Source organism: Cyprinodon tularosa, unplaced genomic scaffold (genome assembly GCF_016077235.1).
Source record: "Cyprinodon tularosa strain WSP-4 unplaced genomic scaffold, ASM1607723v1 ctg57, whole genome shotgun sequence".
In the NCBI taxonomy this organism is placed as follows: domain Eukaryota; kingdom Metazoa; phylum Chordata; class Actinopteri; order Cyprinodontiformes; family Cyprinodontidae; genus Cyprinodon; species Cyprinodon tularosa.
Window position 1 is genome coordinate 2,043,521 of NW_024039307.1, and position 14,887 is coordinate 2,058,407.

Sequence of the window (14,887 nt, forward strand, 5' to 3'; positions counted from 1 at the left end):
CATATATATATATATATGTATCTCTTAATTAGCTTCTTTATTTTTTCACCTTCTTTTGTAAACAGTTTTGTTTGCTACTTGAATCAACTGTTTAATTGAGGTCTTTTGTAGGGTTTCGTTTTCCCTAGAGATCAGTGACGTGCGGTGAGGTTCATAGCTGGTGAGGCACTGACGTCATCAGAATCAGATTTGCAAATAGATGCATAGATTGACAGCAGTTTACAGGTTATGTTTCACTTCTGCATCCTTACACATACAAACTGTAGCTCACAAAACACACATTTCCTTAAAAAACAAAACAAAATAAATGTTATTACTGTCTTACCTTTACTTATAAATGAATAGAAGTCCTCCTTATCTTCCTTCAGTTTTAAAAGTCTCTCTGTCTCAATGGAGATCACTGCCAGGGAAGAAAGCCTTCCTTGATCCGTCCTGTTCCTGCCTTATGTTTTCAGTCTCTTGAGCACCCCCTGCCATGAGGCAAGAGAACTGCCTGCCTCACCTCGAACTTGTTCTCTGCCGTTTATAATCGCTCATTACACGAAACACGTTACACAAACACAGTTGGTGACAAAAAGCTCTGTACATTATATACATAAGCCAAATTATTAGAAATAAGTTCACATATTACATTTGTTTAAACCATTTTATTGACGCCGTACAGCAACATGCTCTCTCCGCTTTGCAGCCAGCGCAGAGCCAGGGGTTGCGCAATCCAAGGTGAGGCAGAGCTCGCTGCTGCCTCACCGGCATCGCTTCCAAGCATTTGAATGGGAAAATAAGAAAATTCAGCGATTTTGAACAAATAAAAATCGAAATTGGTGAAGCTACATGAAAAATTAATATTTTTTAGTACAAACCACCGGATGAATATAACAATTTAAATTACTTTATGATTATATATTTTCTTTCTTTCCATGATGGCTGGTGAGGCACTGCCTCACCTGCCTCCCCTGACCGCACGTCACTGCTAGAGATGTCCATTGAATGCAAACTCATAGCCATGTCTCCATGTGTAGAACAATACACAGTACCTTTAATTTGGTTCTAATAACAGCAGATTGTTTACTAGTTTGTCTACTAGTAATTACTTTAGTTTTTATTTTAATATGCTGATCATAAAGCAATGTTTACACTGTGTTATGTCATTGGCTGATCTTTAATAAATATTTTAACTAGTGTATCAGACTCATTTTGAATTGATATTAGGTTGGTACAACATTAAGTAGCTTCTGATGTAGTTAAGCTACTTTTAACACATTAGTGTAACTTAGCTTGCTATAATTATTTAGGTGGTAGCTTTTGTGTAGTGATGCTTAATTTATTGTTAAGTAACTGATAGCTTAGCTCACTACATTGGACAAGTAGCTTGCCCAACACTGGCTGTCAGTAAAGCAACCTAAATGTATAAACATGAACCCTTTTTTTGTCTTTTCCTTGAAACTGACACTAATCAGAATCAGCTTTTTATATTGTGATATCCCTTTCCCCTATGGAGAAAAAAGTTAACCAAATATAGGTTTAAAACTCAAAATGACAAATGAAGGCTATTTTCTGTTCCACCTGAAATAAGTGATTATTGAAGTGTTGCACTAGAGGCTGATGATAAACACCAAAGCCCTTCTAAGCTGGAATATGCAGAGTTCCTGGTTAAAAGAATGTTTAGGAACTCTTAAAAGGAATCTCTCAGTCCTGTGGAGTGAACAAAAGCCCCTCTGCATTTCTTTAGAATATTAGTCTTGGAAATGCTATCTGTAATACCTATATTGCAATTTTCTCTATAAATAACCACATTTTCTGTTGGTAGGCTTTCAAAGGCTGCTGATTTGGATCACCACTGGGTGGCCAAGGCTTGGTTAAGTGATGTGGGATTGCCTCAGTACTCCCAGGCTTTTCACACTCACCTGGTGGATGGGCGCATGCTGAACTCTTTGACTCGCCGTGATCTAGAACGTCACCTCAACATCACCAAGAAGTTCCATCAGGTCAGCCTGCTATTGGGCATTGAACTACTGCAGTCGCTGGATTTCAACAAAGAGGTGAGCCAGAAAAAATCCTCTAGCAGAGAATCTGCTTGGATGTGTTCAGGCCGAAAACTTAAACGAAAGCTTCCACTTTGGTAAAAGGCGTTTGTTAAAATAATATTCCAGGTGCTGCAGGCTCGCCGGATACAATGTGAGCATCAGAATGAGGATCTTCTGGTCTGGACGTCTCATCGTGTCATGAAATGGATCAAAGATATTGACCTAAAGGTGTGGCAGCACACAAAAAACAACATCAACGAAATGCTATTGCAGACCCCGCTTAAGGAAACGAAACAAGAAAAAGACACAAGGAAGAAAATAAATATATTTATAAGAAACTTAAAAATTTAAAAGCTTGTTTAAAGTTTGGTGACATCTTTTTCAAAAATTGGTTGTCATAGCTGAAAAAGCTTCATCCCCAAATTACAGTTATTTTTTTTCTGACAGCTAAAAGTAGTTGGTAGTTTATTAAAGGTTCAGGAAATGAGGATATGATTTTAGCAAGTCTGAGAAGTACTGATGAGCAAAAGAAGGATTTTTTTAAACCAAATTTCAGATATAAGTTTTCAACTTGAATAAAATATCAGGATGTGCAAAACAGAGATAACCCATTTGACACCTGGATCCATAATTGCTGACAGATTAAAAACATTATTTGACAAGTAACACACTAATGAAGGGAGTGCAAGTGTTAGGCCTAAAGACAATAACTAAAAGTAAAATCTAAAGGTATAAGGATCACAAACCTTTACGTCATTCACCTAAATGATGTTGATTATATCTTAACAGTTAGTCTTAGCTTAATATTTTAGTTATCAGAGACAATTTGGACAGAGAAGCAAAAGAGCTTCTTTGTATGTTCTGATACTTTAATAGTTGAGTTGTATAATTTGGATTACATTCTTGGCATTTTTGTTATTTTATCAATAGTCTTTGATACGAGAGAATTACGAGATAATGATTGAAAGAAGAAAGCCATGATAATACCTTTAATACCTATAGTAAATCTTATTGAAGCCAAACTTGATTTGCAATAAGCATAAAGATGAATAAATATGTTTATCAAGGTCAGTAAAACAAGATACTTTAATATAAGAATGAGATTAAAATTTACCTTCCCTACTTTAACTTGAAAAGCCACATGTGTAAGATGACATCCTCCTTGTTCTTGCTTGCAAAACAAGCTTTTAAAAGACTATAGTCCACATAAACCTTTGTTCTTATAATTAAAAGAAAAGATATTCAAATATATTATTTTTTCAATTTCTGCCACCAGGAATATGCTGACAGCCTCCTGAGTAGTGGAGTTCACGGAGCTGTTATGATACTTGACCCCACTTTCAACACAGACTCCATGGCTACAGCATTGGGAATCCCCAGCAGCAAACATATGGTCCGCAGACACCTTGAGGAAGAGATGATGGCACTGATTGGCTCAGCCAGGTGGGAACGAATGCACATGTATATACAGCACATGATGCAGTTAAATAGGCAATGTACAGACCAGTTCCTTTTCAGTGTTTCAGTGTTGAGCTGCGTCATTCTGAGGAGCTGGATTTCCCCAAGATGATCCTGTGTGTGAAAATGTACTAGCATCTAAATTAAACAGACATTTTCTGACTGTATTTTCTAACCTTAAAGAAAATCTGTTCAAATAACCACATTTTAATTTGGGGGAATTTTAACATCCATATGCGTAATCTTATCAGACCATAATGAAAGGAAAAGGAAACAAAGGTAATGATTTCCCTAAAATCATTGCCTTATACTGTAAAAATCTCCATGTTCTTTTTAACACAATTAAATATATTTCAAATGTGCCACAGTGTGCCAGCTTGGAGGTTTCATCGCATACTTATGATGAGTGTAAGCCTTTTGTTCAAAGAGTTTAGTCAATTGTGTCGCTGATTTTATGGTTGATCCATCCATCTTTGTCACCTGTTAAACTGTCTTCAATTCATTTATACCTATACCTCTCTCACTTGTGAAATACATTATATGTCATCTATTATCCTCAGGCTCCCTTGCTTATATTTTCCGTGTGTTTTAACTTTAATTGGACCTTCTATATTCGCTATGATCAATAGAAGTTTCAGAACAAATGACGCAGAGCCTTATACTGACGCAGAGCAGTTTGTGATCCTTGTACTTATTCATCCTAGGCAATTTTTCAGACTAGTACTCGTCGTCGTCTGCTTCATTCAGGACAGGGTTGTGAGGGCAGCAGTCTTAGCTAAGACACCCAGACTTCCCTGTCTGCAGCTACCTCTTCCAGCTCTGCTGGGGTGAAGCCTGAGGCGCTCCCAGGCTAGCAAAGAGACATTCACCTTCCAGAGTGTCCGGGGTTGTCGAGTTGGGCTCCCTCCAGTGGGACATGCCTGGAACATCTCCCAGGAAAGGAGTCCAGGGGCCATCGAAAAACAATGTCCGGGCCACCTCAGCTTGCTCCTTTCGATGGGACAGAGAATGGACTCTACTTGGAGCCTCTGCCGCATGACCAAACTCCTCACCCTATCTCTATGGGAGTGCCAGGTACCCTGTGAGAAAGCTCATTTCCGACTCTTTTATCCGGGATCTTGTTATTTCGGCCATGATCCAGATTTCATGACCATACATGAGGCTAGGAATGTTTACCAACCGGTAAATCAAGAGCTTTGCCTTTTCCTCATCTCTCTCTTCACCAAAACACACTACATCCTCCCTCACTCTTGAACAGGACCGCAAGATACTTGAACTCCTTCGCTTGAGGCAGGAACTCTCTCGGAACCTGACGGGGAAAAGTCACTTTTTTCCAGTCAAAAACCATGGCTTTTGACTTTCAGGAGTTTATTCTCATCCCAGCAGCTTTGCACATTTAACCCACGAAGCTTTGCCACAGTAGAGTTTTTTGACCAACTCAGAAATTTCAGTCTGGGGGATGACCAAATGCGGCAGATTGATTAGATTCTCAAAGTATTCCCTCCACCATCCTATGAATTCCTCTTTCTGGGTCAGCAGCTCCCCGCTCCCACTGAAAACAGTGTAAGCAAAGCACTTTCCCCTTCAGAGGCACCAGACGGTTTCCAGAATGGCCAACTGAAAGTCTTAATCCATGTACTCTCCTAACTCCCCCTAGGCCCAATTTTTTTCCCCTCTGTGACACCCGGGCAGCAGCAAGATTTTTATTTTTGTTTTAAAGATTGGCTTTATGATACCTACTGGCTGCCTCAGAAGTCCCACAAGCCATCCAAGTTTGATAGGATCTTCCTTCAGCTTGACACGTGCCTTACTGCCACAGTCCACCTCTGGGTTTGGGGAATGGCACTACAACAGGTACCGCAGACCATTCAGCCACAGTTACAAGTGGCCCTATTGACAATGGAGGCAGGGAACGTGGCAGACTCTATGTCTCCAGCCTCCCCGAAATCTAGGAAAAGCTCTCACTGAGGTGGGGGTTGAAGACGTTGATGACTGAGGGCTGCAACAGACGTTCCCAGCAGATTCTCACTACTTGCTTGGGCCTGCAGAGCCTGTCCGGATTCCACCTCTTCCAGCCTAACCAGCTTACCACCATGTGGTAATCGGTGCACAGCTTTGCCCCACACCTGAGTGTCCAAGGCGTGGCCGAAGGTCAGAAGATACGACTAAAAAGTTGATCATCAACCTCTGGCTTAGGATGTCCTGGTGCTAAATGCACAGATTGACATCCTTATGCCTGAATATGGTTTGCATTATGGACAATCCATGAATCCAAGTCCAATAATGAAACATCACACAGGTTCAGAGCTTTTGATACTGTTATTCATAATATTATTTTATCCTGATAAGAACACTGGGTAAGGTTAGTGGAGCTGCAATGGAATTCTGGAATGAAATAGTGTTTTCTCTGTGTCTACTGCCTTTGAAATATTTTGTGGGTAGGCATGGTCTTGCTTCCCACAACTTTGCTGATGACTTCCCCTAAGTCCTGCTAGTTCTCCCTGTTCCATTGTACCTCTATTAAACGCCTACAAGGTTTGGGTAGCTTCAAATTTTTAGAGTTCAATTCAATTCAAAAATACTTTATTAATCCCATAGGAAATTAAATGTTGCAGTAACTCATAAGTATTTCTCTAAACAGGTTTTGTAAGTGTTGATAGCTGTGGGCAGGAAGGATCTTCTGTATCGATTTGTTTTGCACATGATCTGGAGAAACCTCTTAATGAAGACACTGTTGTTTAAAACTCTTCCGAAAAGGATGCTCACTGTTGTCCATAATGATCTTCACATTATGAAGAATTCTTCATTTTGAAATAATCTCGAGAGGTTATAGAGGAGTTCCTAAAATAAAGCTGGCATGCTTAATTAGCTTGTTGAACTTGTTAAGTCATTATCTCTTATACTGTTACCCCAGAAGATGATGGCAGAAGAGATCAAGCTCTCCACAACAGACTTGTTGAAGATATGCAGCATCTTTTCTTGCAACGCTGAAATACCTAAGCTTCCTTAGAAAGTACAATCCGCTCCGTCCTTTCTTGTAGATGGCTTCACAGTTATGTCTCCAGTCTAGTTTATTGTCCAGGTGAACAATGTATTCATACTCCTCAGGCAGATCTACTGCTTTTCCTTTGATGTTAATAGGTTTCAACTTGTTCCTGTTTTTTTCTGAAATCTACATTCATCTCCATTGTCTTATTGAAATTCATGATCAGAGGATTGTTTACACATCATGACACAAAACAGTTCACCAGCTCTCTATGCTCACGTTCTTGTTCATCTTTGATCGACCCAATGACTGCAGAGTAATTCCAGAATTTCTGTCTGGTACTGGGAGTCGGAGGTGAACAGAGTAAAAAGGAATGGTGAGAGTATTGTCCCCTGTGGTGCTCCTGTGCTGCTGTCTACATGATTAGACAGTTGACGAATATAATCCACACACTGCTGTTTGCCTTGTCTAACAGTGGGTATGTTGAAGCAGGTCTTAGTCACTCTAGGTCCTTCATGATATGGGATGTCAGGTCAACAGATCTTTAGTCACTGAGGACTGTTGGCTGAGTCTTCTTTGTTACTGAAATCCCACAGAGCTGCTCTATGCAGGCTGTAAGGACTCTGGTGCTGACATCATCAGGCCTGATGACTTATTACGATTCAGTCTCTCCAGTTGCCTCTTTACTTTACTTCTAGAGACAGACATGTCTCTAGAAAAACAAGATGCTGCTTGTTCATGAACTGAACCTGTTGAAGAATGTATTCAGGTTATTGGCTCTTTCCAGACTTCCATCTGTCTGACCATCCTCTTGCTTGAAGCCTGTGATCATCTTCATACCTCACCTGATATTGTTCTGCTGGAGCTTGTATTCCTGTCTCTGCCTTGTTGCCTCCTTGCTTTCTCTTATCTTGATCTTAAGTTGCTTCTATATAGTCCACCTTAGTTCCATGTCTTCCTTCTTAAGGGCTTGTGTTTACTTGTTAAGCACACAGAGTTACTTCAAATCACTTGTGATCCATGGTTCATTATTTGAGAAGCATTTCACTGTTCTGGTAGGGATGATGTTATCTACACAGAAGTTATGTAGTCAGTCATGGCATTGATGTCCTCTCCGTGTGGCTGAAACAGTATTTTCCAGACTGTAGCCTCAAAACAATCTTACACGGCTACTTCAGCTTGCTGTGACCATCATCTTACAGTTCTTTTTAATGCAGGTTGTCTCTTATAAAGTGGCCTTATACTCTGTGCAGAGAAAAACAAGACTGTGTTCTGATTTCACAACAGGAGGTCTTACTTCTACTCCATTTTTACTCCTTTTATCAAAGGAAAAACTAAAGCCATGAAGTTCAGCCATAGCTCTAGTCATTGAAGCTCGGTGTTGTTGAACCTTATCTCTGGTCTAAATGAACGTTTTTTGTTTTTTTTTCTTCAGTTGGGGTAGACATCTAATCTAAAATCAGCGCTAACCAAACCTGACGTAGAGGAGCAAGTTTATGCCTTAATAATAAAAAAAAATCACCTTGAAATTTCTCCTGCACTTTATATCAGGGTTAGTCAGTTCTGCTTTCACGTCTCATACTGTGGCTTGACTGCCAACAGGGTCTGACCATGTTTCATTAGTTTCATCCTCTTTTCACTGGCTCCCTATGAATCACATAATATATTTAAAACCTTCCTCTTGACCTATAAATCCCTTAATGGACTTGCACCTCTTTATTTTTCTGACCTGCTTCAGCCTTGTGTCCCAACTTGGCATTAAGATCATCAGAACAGGTGTTTTTGGTTTTCCTCAAAATGAGGACAAAGCTTAAAGGTGAGATGCTTTTTTAGTTGTGGCTCTGACACTCTGGAATACACTCCCTTCCAATATTAAACAAGCTTCTTTAACTTTGTTTTTTAAGTCTGTTTTAAAAACACAAGTGTTTACTTGCCGTTGGACCCAGTGTGAATCATTGCTCGTATTTTTTTCCTGTGTCTGTTTTTGTTATAATTCATCCTTGATGTTGTGTTAATATGATTTTTCTATTATATGATTGTTATTATTTGATCAAGAATTTGATAGGAAAAAAAAAGATTTAAAATAATAAATAAATATGAGTTTGATTTTGATTATCAACAAGGAGTTGGAAGATAATGCATACTGCCTCGCCCACTGTTCTAATCTGTCTAATCTGAATAAGAATCTTGTTTTTAACCAATTATTCCAGGATATCCGTTTTCGGCTAAAATTTAATAAACAGTATGATCACATATGACAACTGTTGACAGTTTATTTGTACAGGCTGTACAAAGGTGCAGGCTGCCCTCTGCTAATGTTACTTTTCATACTGTTTTCTTTCTATCGGTGACACATTTTTCTTTCTATGTTTCCCTGTAGAGCAAATGCACAAAAAAGCTATGATCATCCAGGTGTGGTAACTCCACCAACACCCCTTCGCCAAAACTCCCTGACCCGGCCTCCCAGCACTAACAACCGACACAGTGAGGACGAGGGCTCTCTAAGACGGAGAGCTGTCAAGGTGTATTTCAGAAACAAGTGCTTCTCTTAATTCCAACATTTGATCTGAAGCAAATAATTTTTGGTTTGACTGAAGGAGTTATTTTTTCATTTTATTTTTTTTACATTGTTGTATAAATCAAAAATAAAACCCACCAAACAAATGTTTTGGTTACAGCAAGGGATGCAGGAAACTTTGGGAAAAAATATGGATTTGTCTTTGGTCGCGTTTATTTGCACTGATCTTTTTTTTTTTTTTTCCTGCTTCAGCCTCCAATTGGGTTTAGCCCAAAAAGCAGAGGAGGGCGGGACCTGAGTTGTCACAGCAGCTTTGGCTCCTTACCTCGGGAAGTTCGAGATCACACTCCCCCAAGAGTTGAAGGAAGCCCGATCCATGGATACTCCAGCATTGAGATCACCAATGTGTGATGTCATAACAACTAAAATTGCAGTAAAAAAAATTCTGAGCGTTTACAGGACATATTGCACTTTGTATAAAGAATATGTTTCTTTTAAAAGTTTCCTAATTTAAGTAAATTGTGGACAAGTGGCATTTTGCAGTTTTGGATTATTAATTTTCTTCACAACTGTCAAAACCCAGATTCGAAAGAAATTTGCCATCATTTGTGTAAATGTCTTTAATGGTTGTTTTACTTTACTAACTCTGACAGTCAAAGTGACTATCCTTCTAAATAAACTGATTGTCTGACTCTTTATACTCTCTTGTATAAATACAGACTGTTTGATGATAAAGGTTCCCTTGTAAGTTACTCTTGTTTTGTTCAGTTTCACCCTTTTTTCTAAATGTGATAAAAAAAAAAAAAAGAAAATGTCTAGGTTCTAACGTGTACAATTTATTTTCATGTTGTACATTTGAAAAAAATTGTCTGAAGAAATGTAGCACCTCCATTGGTGTTTTATACTGTCTAGTAAATGTTTAAATACTAATAAAGAATGACTGTTGTAAAAAAATTAAATGAAAGTTTTTAAAAATGGAAGAAAGTTTCTGAAGATTAAAATAAAGATCATATTTCAAATACAGCACATTTACTGTGAATGTTTTTTTTTTAAAAACAATATAAATACACTGCACATAACAAATTTTTCACATATTTCCCAAAAAACATAAAACAAAAAAACTTAATTTCCTTTTTGATGATGTCATTGATTAAGTAATAACCTCCCAAGATGTTGGAAGATTGAACAGGACTGGAGCATATTCTGTCATTGTTTGACACTGAAGAAAGAAATAAGGTGTCTTTGCTAAGCAACTAAAAGAAACTAAAATCTGCAGCTAAAAGAGTACTTGATCTTAAATATCACTTTATTTAGCTTCCCTGCACATCTGTAGCAGCTTAGATTTTTTTCATCTTATTCATTGAGTCTTTTGATAAGGAACAATACCATGTTGCCTTTTCATTACTTGTTCAAGGTATTTGAACTTTTAAACCGTAACTTACTAATACACAGGGCCGGATTTATCAAGATCCAATTTTGCGTGCGGTAATTTGCGCTCGCAAACTGGAATTTTGCGCGAGGGGCTGAACCATGGTTTGCGGGTGATTTAACAAGAGCGATTGCGTAACTGGTGGCAGGTGCAAAACTGTTGGAGACGCCCTATTTAAATGATGGTTTTGCGCGTTTGGTGGTTTGCGGCATGACGAGTTTGGACAGCAGAAAGCGCAAAAGGAAATTCGACCCCATGGAAATGGAGGTGTTGGTGGATGAAGCCAACAAACATTTAAGTGAGCTACAGCAAAAAATTGTGACTGTCACACAGAGGAACGATATATGTGAACAAATCTGTAATAAAGAAAACGCTGTTGGTGAAACCTTGCGAACAGTGGATGAAGTATAAAGAAGATACCAGGATATTAGAAGGCGAACCAAAGAAAAACTGGCATATAACAAAACATCTGCGAACAAAACAGGACGGGGCACAGTAGATGAGATGCCTCTGACCAGCATTGAGGAACAAGTACAGCTGACGCTCTGTGAGGAGCAAATCACTGGAATTGCAGCTCCAAAATGGCAATGCTGGATAAACGATATGTTTTGATGATCGTTTCCTCGTTCATTCCAAAAATATTCACACGGAGTGAAAAAATGCGTTCTCTGCGTCTCCTTGCTTCATTTCCATGTCTCCTTCTTGCGACAATAACCGCTGCCATGTGTGCGCAATTACGCATACAGACCATTTGCACCTTCTTTTGAAACGTGTTAAATATAGAGTCAGATAGCGTTAGCAAAATTGCTTTCAGGTTTGATAAATCACTTTGCGAGTGCTAAATTAATATATTTACATGTTCTCCTCCCACAAGACGCACTTTTGCGTGTAAACGCCCCATATTGCATATTCATTGCAGAAAAAGTACTAAATGGATAAGAGGCGCTATTTAGCACATTTTAAAGACCAAATCCTTTTAGCACGCTGTTGATAGATCAGTTTGTACATTTTTTAGCGTGCGCAGTGAAATAGCTCACGTTTTAATACACGCAAACCTTTGATAGATCCGGCCCACAGACTTTGTAATATTGTTGTTGCAGGAAACTCTTTTTTTTTCGCGACTTCGATTCAAACAGATTTCAGTACAAGCAGATTTTTTTTTTTTTTTTTTTTTAGGATGCTTATTGTAGATTGCTATTCAAAGGTGTTATTCAATTGCTAATTCTGGGATCTCTTTTTTTTTTTTTTTGTATCATCTAAATAAGTGTTGACACAAATTATGACAACATAGTACTTACATTTTAACACTACCCAAACTTAAACATGCCTTTAGTGCTTAAAACTTAAGTTGCAGAACTCTATTCACACATCCAGGTCATAATTTAACACAGATGTCCTGCTATTCTCATTGGCCAAAGTCTCAAATTTCAATAATGGATACAAACATCTTTTTAATAATGTTTCTACAACCCTGATGCTTGTCCTGAAATGGGGATGTACACATGCATGCTTCCCTTTAGTGTCTGCATATTTTAAATTCATTCTGTCATGGTGTTTTTAGTTTTAAAACATATTTCAAAAGTTTTAACTCCTCACTGTTTGATATGTGGGGCAAATTGTTTCCTGGGTTCACTCATCTGGTTACCAGATCACTTAACCACTGCTACATCCTCCTCTGGTTACCAGAAGACTAAACCACTGAGACATTCTAACACATAAAGCCTAAAGAATTCTACATGCATACAGCACCTAAAAAACACCCTGAAACCTTTTAACCACAAAAGCTCTCTTTACCTACATAACATGTACCTTCTCAAAAACCAGACTGCCCAAATTGTTCTTGAAAAATGGGGATTTCAATATGCAACTAGGTCTACTTAGGATAAGTTGCAAAATTTAACCACCACAGTGCTCTTTATCTACATAATGTCACCTTCTCACGACCCAGATGGACCAACTTGTTTCCGGAAAATGGTGTTTTCAGTTGAAAAATGTCTTAAGAATGCCACAGTTGGTCTCTCTGAACATTTTAAAAAGCCTTTTAAGGCAAGGCAAATTTATTTGTATAGCACAATTCAGTACAAAGACAATGCAAAGTGCTTTACATGATTAAAATACAGGAAGATAAAACAGAATCAAAGCAAGTAGGAAAAAATAAAAAATGAATAAAATAAAAAATATGCAGAAACAAAAAAGAATATTAAAAACAGTTGGGTTAGCATTTGATCAAAAATTTCTCCTTGGGCAGTTGACAATTCCCCAGAACCTTGCCTTTTGTTCTACTACCATAGAACTGCAAAACCTTTCCCATTATCTACAGGTAATTTAACTCTGCCCGATATGCAATTTAACTCTGCCCGATACACACCAATCCTATGGTGCCAACCTGGATAACTGGGGGGGAACCCACTCTAGATTACCAACGTCTCAGTAAAATTAAGTACCTTCTGGTGGCACCTAAAACCTTCCTCTCACTCTTAGAGAGAGCCTCACGTTCCTATGCGAGGTTTTTTGGTTCACAGGTGGAACAAAACCTGAACTGCCTTTCTGCTCCCCAAAAATAAAAGTTATCTTTTATTTTGTCTTTAATATTTTTGTTTATTGCAACATTAAAAGAACCTTATTTTCTTAGCAATTGATCAAACATTTCTCCTTGGGCAGTTTACAATTCCCCGGAAACCTTGCCTTTTGTTCTACTACGATAGAACTGCAAAATCTTTCCCATTATCTACAGGTAATTTAACTCTGCCCGATATGCAACCTTTTAAAGGACCTGCAATGTGAAGCATGTTGCAGAAGCCTTAATTGAATTTGCTTTGATTGTTATATATTGGTGTTTAGGATATTTCATGTGTAAAACATTTTTGTGCTATTGTCTTGGCCATTAGACTCTAGTAACAGATGTTAGGATAATTATCATTGATGTTAACTATTGTTCCCCCACTAAATGGAAAAAGTAAGAATTTATTATTATCAAGAGAAAATTTGTCTCTGCAAGTCATCTGGGAGTCTTGAGTGAAATCATAGATAACAACAATTTCAAAGTATATTATTGTCTTCCACTTCCAGAGGGCAACCAAAAGCCGATGTCAGTGATGAGCTCAGTAGTCAGAGCCAGGAGATCAGAGATGCAAAGATCTGCCACTGGGGAATCCAGATCAGATTCGGGTAACAGTCCCAGGTCCGGTACACAGGCAGACAGAGATCCAGCAGGAGTCAGAAGACAGGTCAGGCAAACAGATCAGAATGGGACAGAAAGGCTTAGCGGTCAAGAGTTAGAACGGGACAGGATCAGGTAATCAGAAATACAGGAATGCTAGCGAACTTCTCACCACAGGCTTGAAAATAATCTGGCACTGATGACTGGTCTGAATGCTGGATAAATAGACACTGAAGTAGATTGATCACATGAGCAGTAATGACAGCTGGGCAGAGAGAGGCAGTTGAGTGAAATGAGTAATGAGAACACACATCACTGTCAAGATCATGACAATTCGGTCTTAAGTGTGAATAAAACAACCAAGACATTAACTATTCCCACAAACTGTCTAAATGTATAAACGTTAAACCTTGACTATTAGGAACAACAATAAACATTGAACATAAAACAGGCTGTGGCGAATAGAAAATAGAGCTAGATCAGTGCTCATACTTAGACTCCAATAATAAACTAAGACTAAGTCCAAACTTTTCCATTCATAACCCTGCTATCACTCCTATTTCCTGTGAGATGAGTCATGCTTTACACCTTGTTGCTGTTCAGTTTGATGTAACTTCTTCCTCTTACTCAATGTGACCCCGCCTTTATCCCAGATGAGTTGTCAGTCCAGTTGTCTATCATTTGTACTAGTGGATATTAGAGGAATGCCAGGGAAGAAACCTTATAAAACTATCAGATTTGGCGGCCATAAAAGGTATTTCAAAAGGTTTACAGTTATTGATTAATTGATAAAAAAGATTTGCGGTAATTTATTTTAATTAGTTTAGAACCTCATAAAAATAGGAAAACAAATAAACAGGATGGTTTAGTATATTTTATAATCTCCTTTTTGATTGAACATATTGGTCAACCTACTTAGTTTAAAGGTAGCTAAATGTGAAGCTTCTGTCATTTAAACCATATATCCAAGTGCAATGTTTTCCTTTGTGGCTCACATCAAATTTGATTAAAGCCTGGCAGAGATGTAGCATCAAGCTAGACACACAGATGTAATCAGGGCTTGTTCAGTGTGCCTCTACACATATTGTCCCTTCCTCTATGTGTGCATGAACTGTAACAAGGGGAACCAGACAAAAGCTTAAGAGGAAGACAGCTTCCCCAGAGCCTGGAGCAAAAAGGCAGCCTCATTGAAGGGGAACAATGCAATGGCTTAGCAAGTGGTGGAAATGTTTTTTGCCATCATACTGAAAAGACTAGAACTGTTCCTCATGCTGGCAGGATGATACAGCTTATGGAAAGGGATGATCAGTTA

The 14,887-nt window shown here is 38.4% G+C and overlaps 1 protein-coding gene across 8 annotated transcripts in view; it reads left to right on the forward strand.

Moving 5' to 3' along the window:
- kazna (kazrin, periplakin interacting protein a) overlaps positions 1-10,012 on the forward strand; it is a 267,686-nt gene extending 257,674 nt beyond the window's left edge. For all 8 annotated transcript variants that reach the window (XM_038305916.1, XM_038305915.1, XM_038305914.1 and 5 more), the window contains 5 exons: positions 1,808-2,039; positions 2,151-2,252; positions 3,301-3,467; positions 8,849-8,990; positions 9,239-10,012. In XM_038305916.1, coding sequence (XP_038161844.1) covers positions 1,808-2,039; positions 2,151-2,252; positions 3,301-3,467; positions 8,849-8,990; positions 9,239-9,397 — 802 coding nt within the window. In that variant the 3' untranslated portion in view covers positions 9,398-10,012. The remainder of the gene's footprint in view (positions 1-1,807; positions 2,040-2,150; positions 2,253-3,300; positions 3,468-8,848; positions 8,991-9,238) is intronic.
- The last annotated feature ends 4,875 nt before the right edge of the window (positions 10,013-14,887 follow it).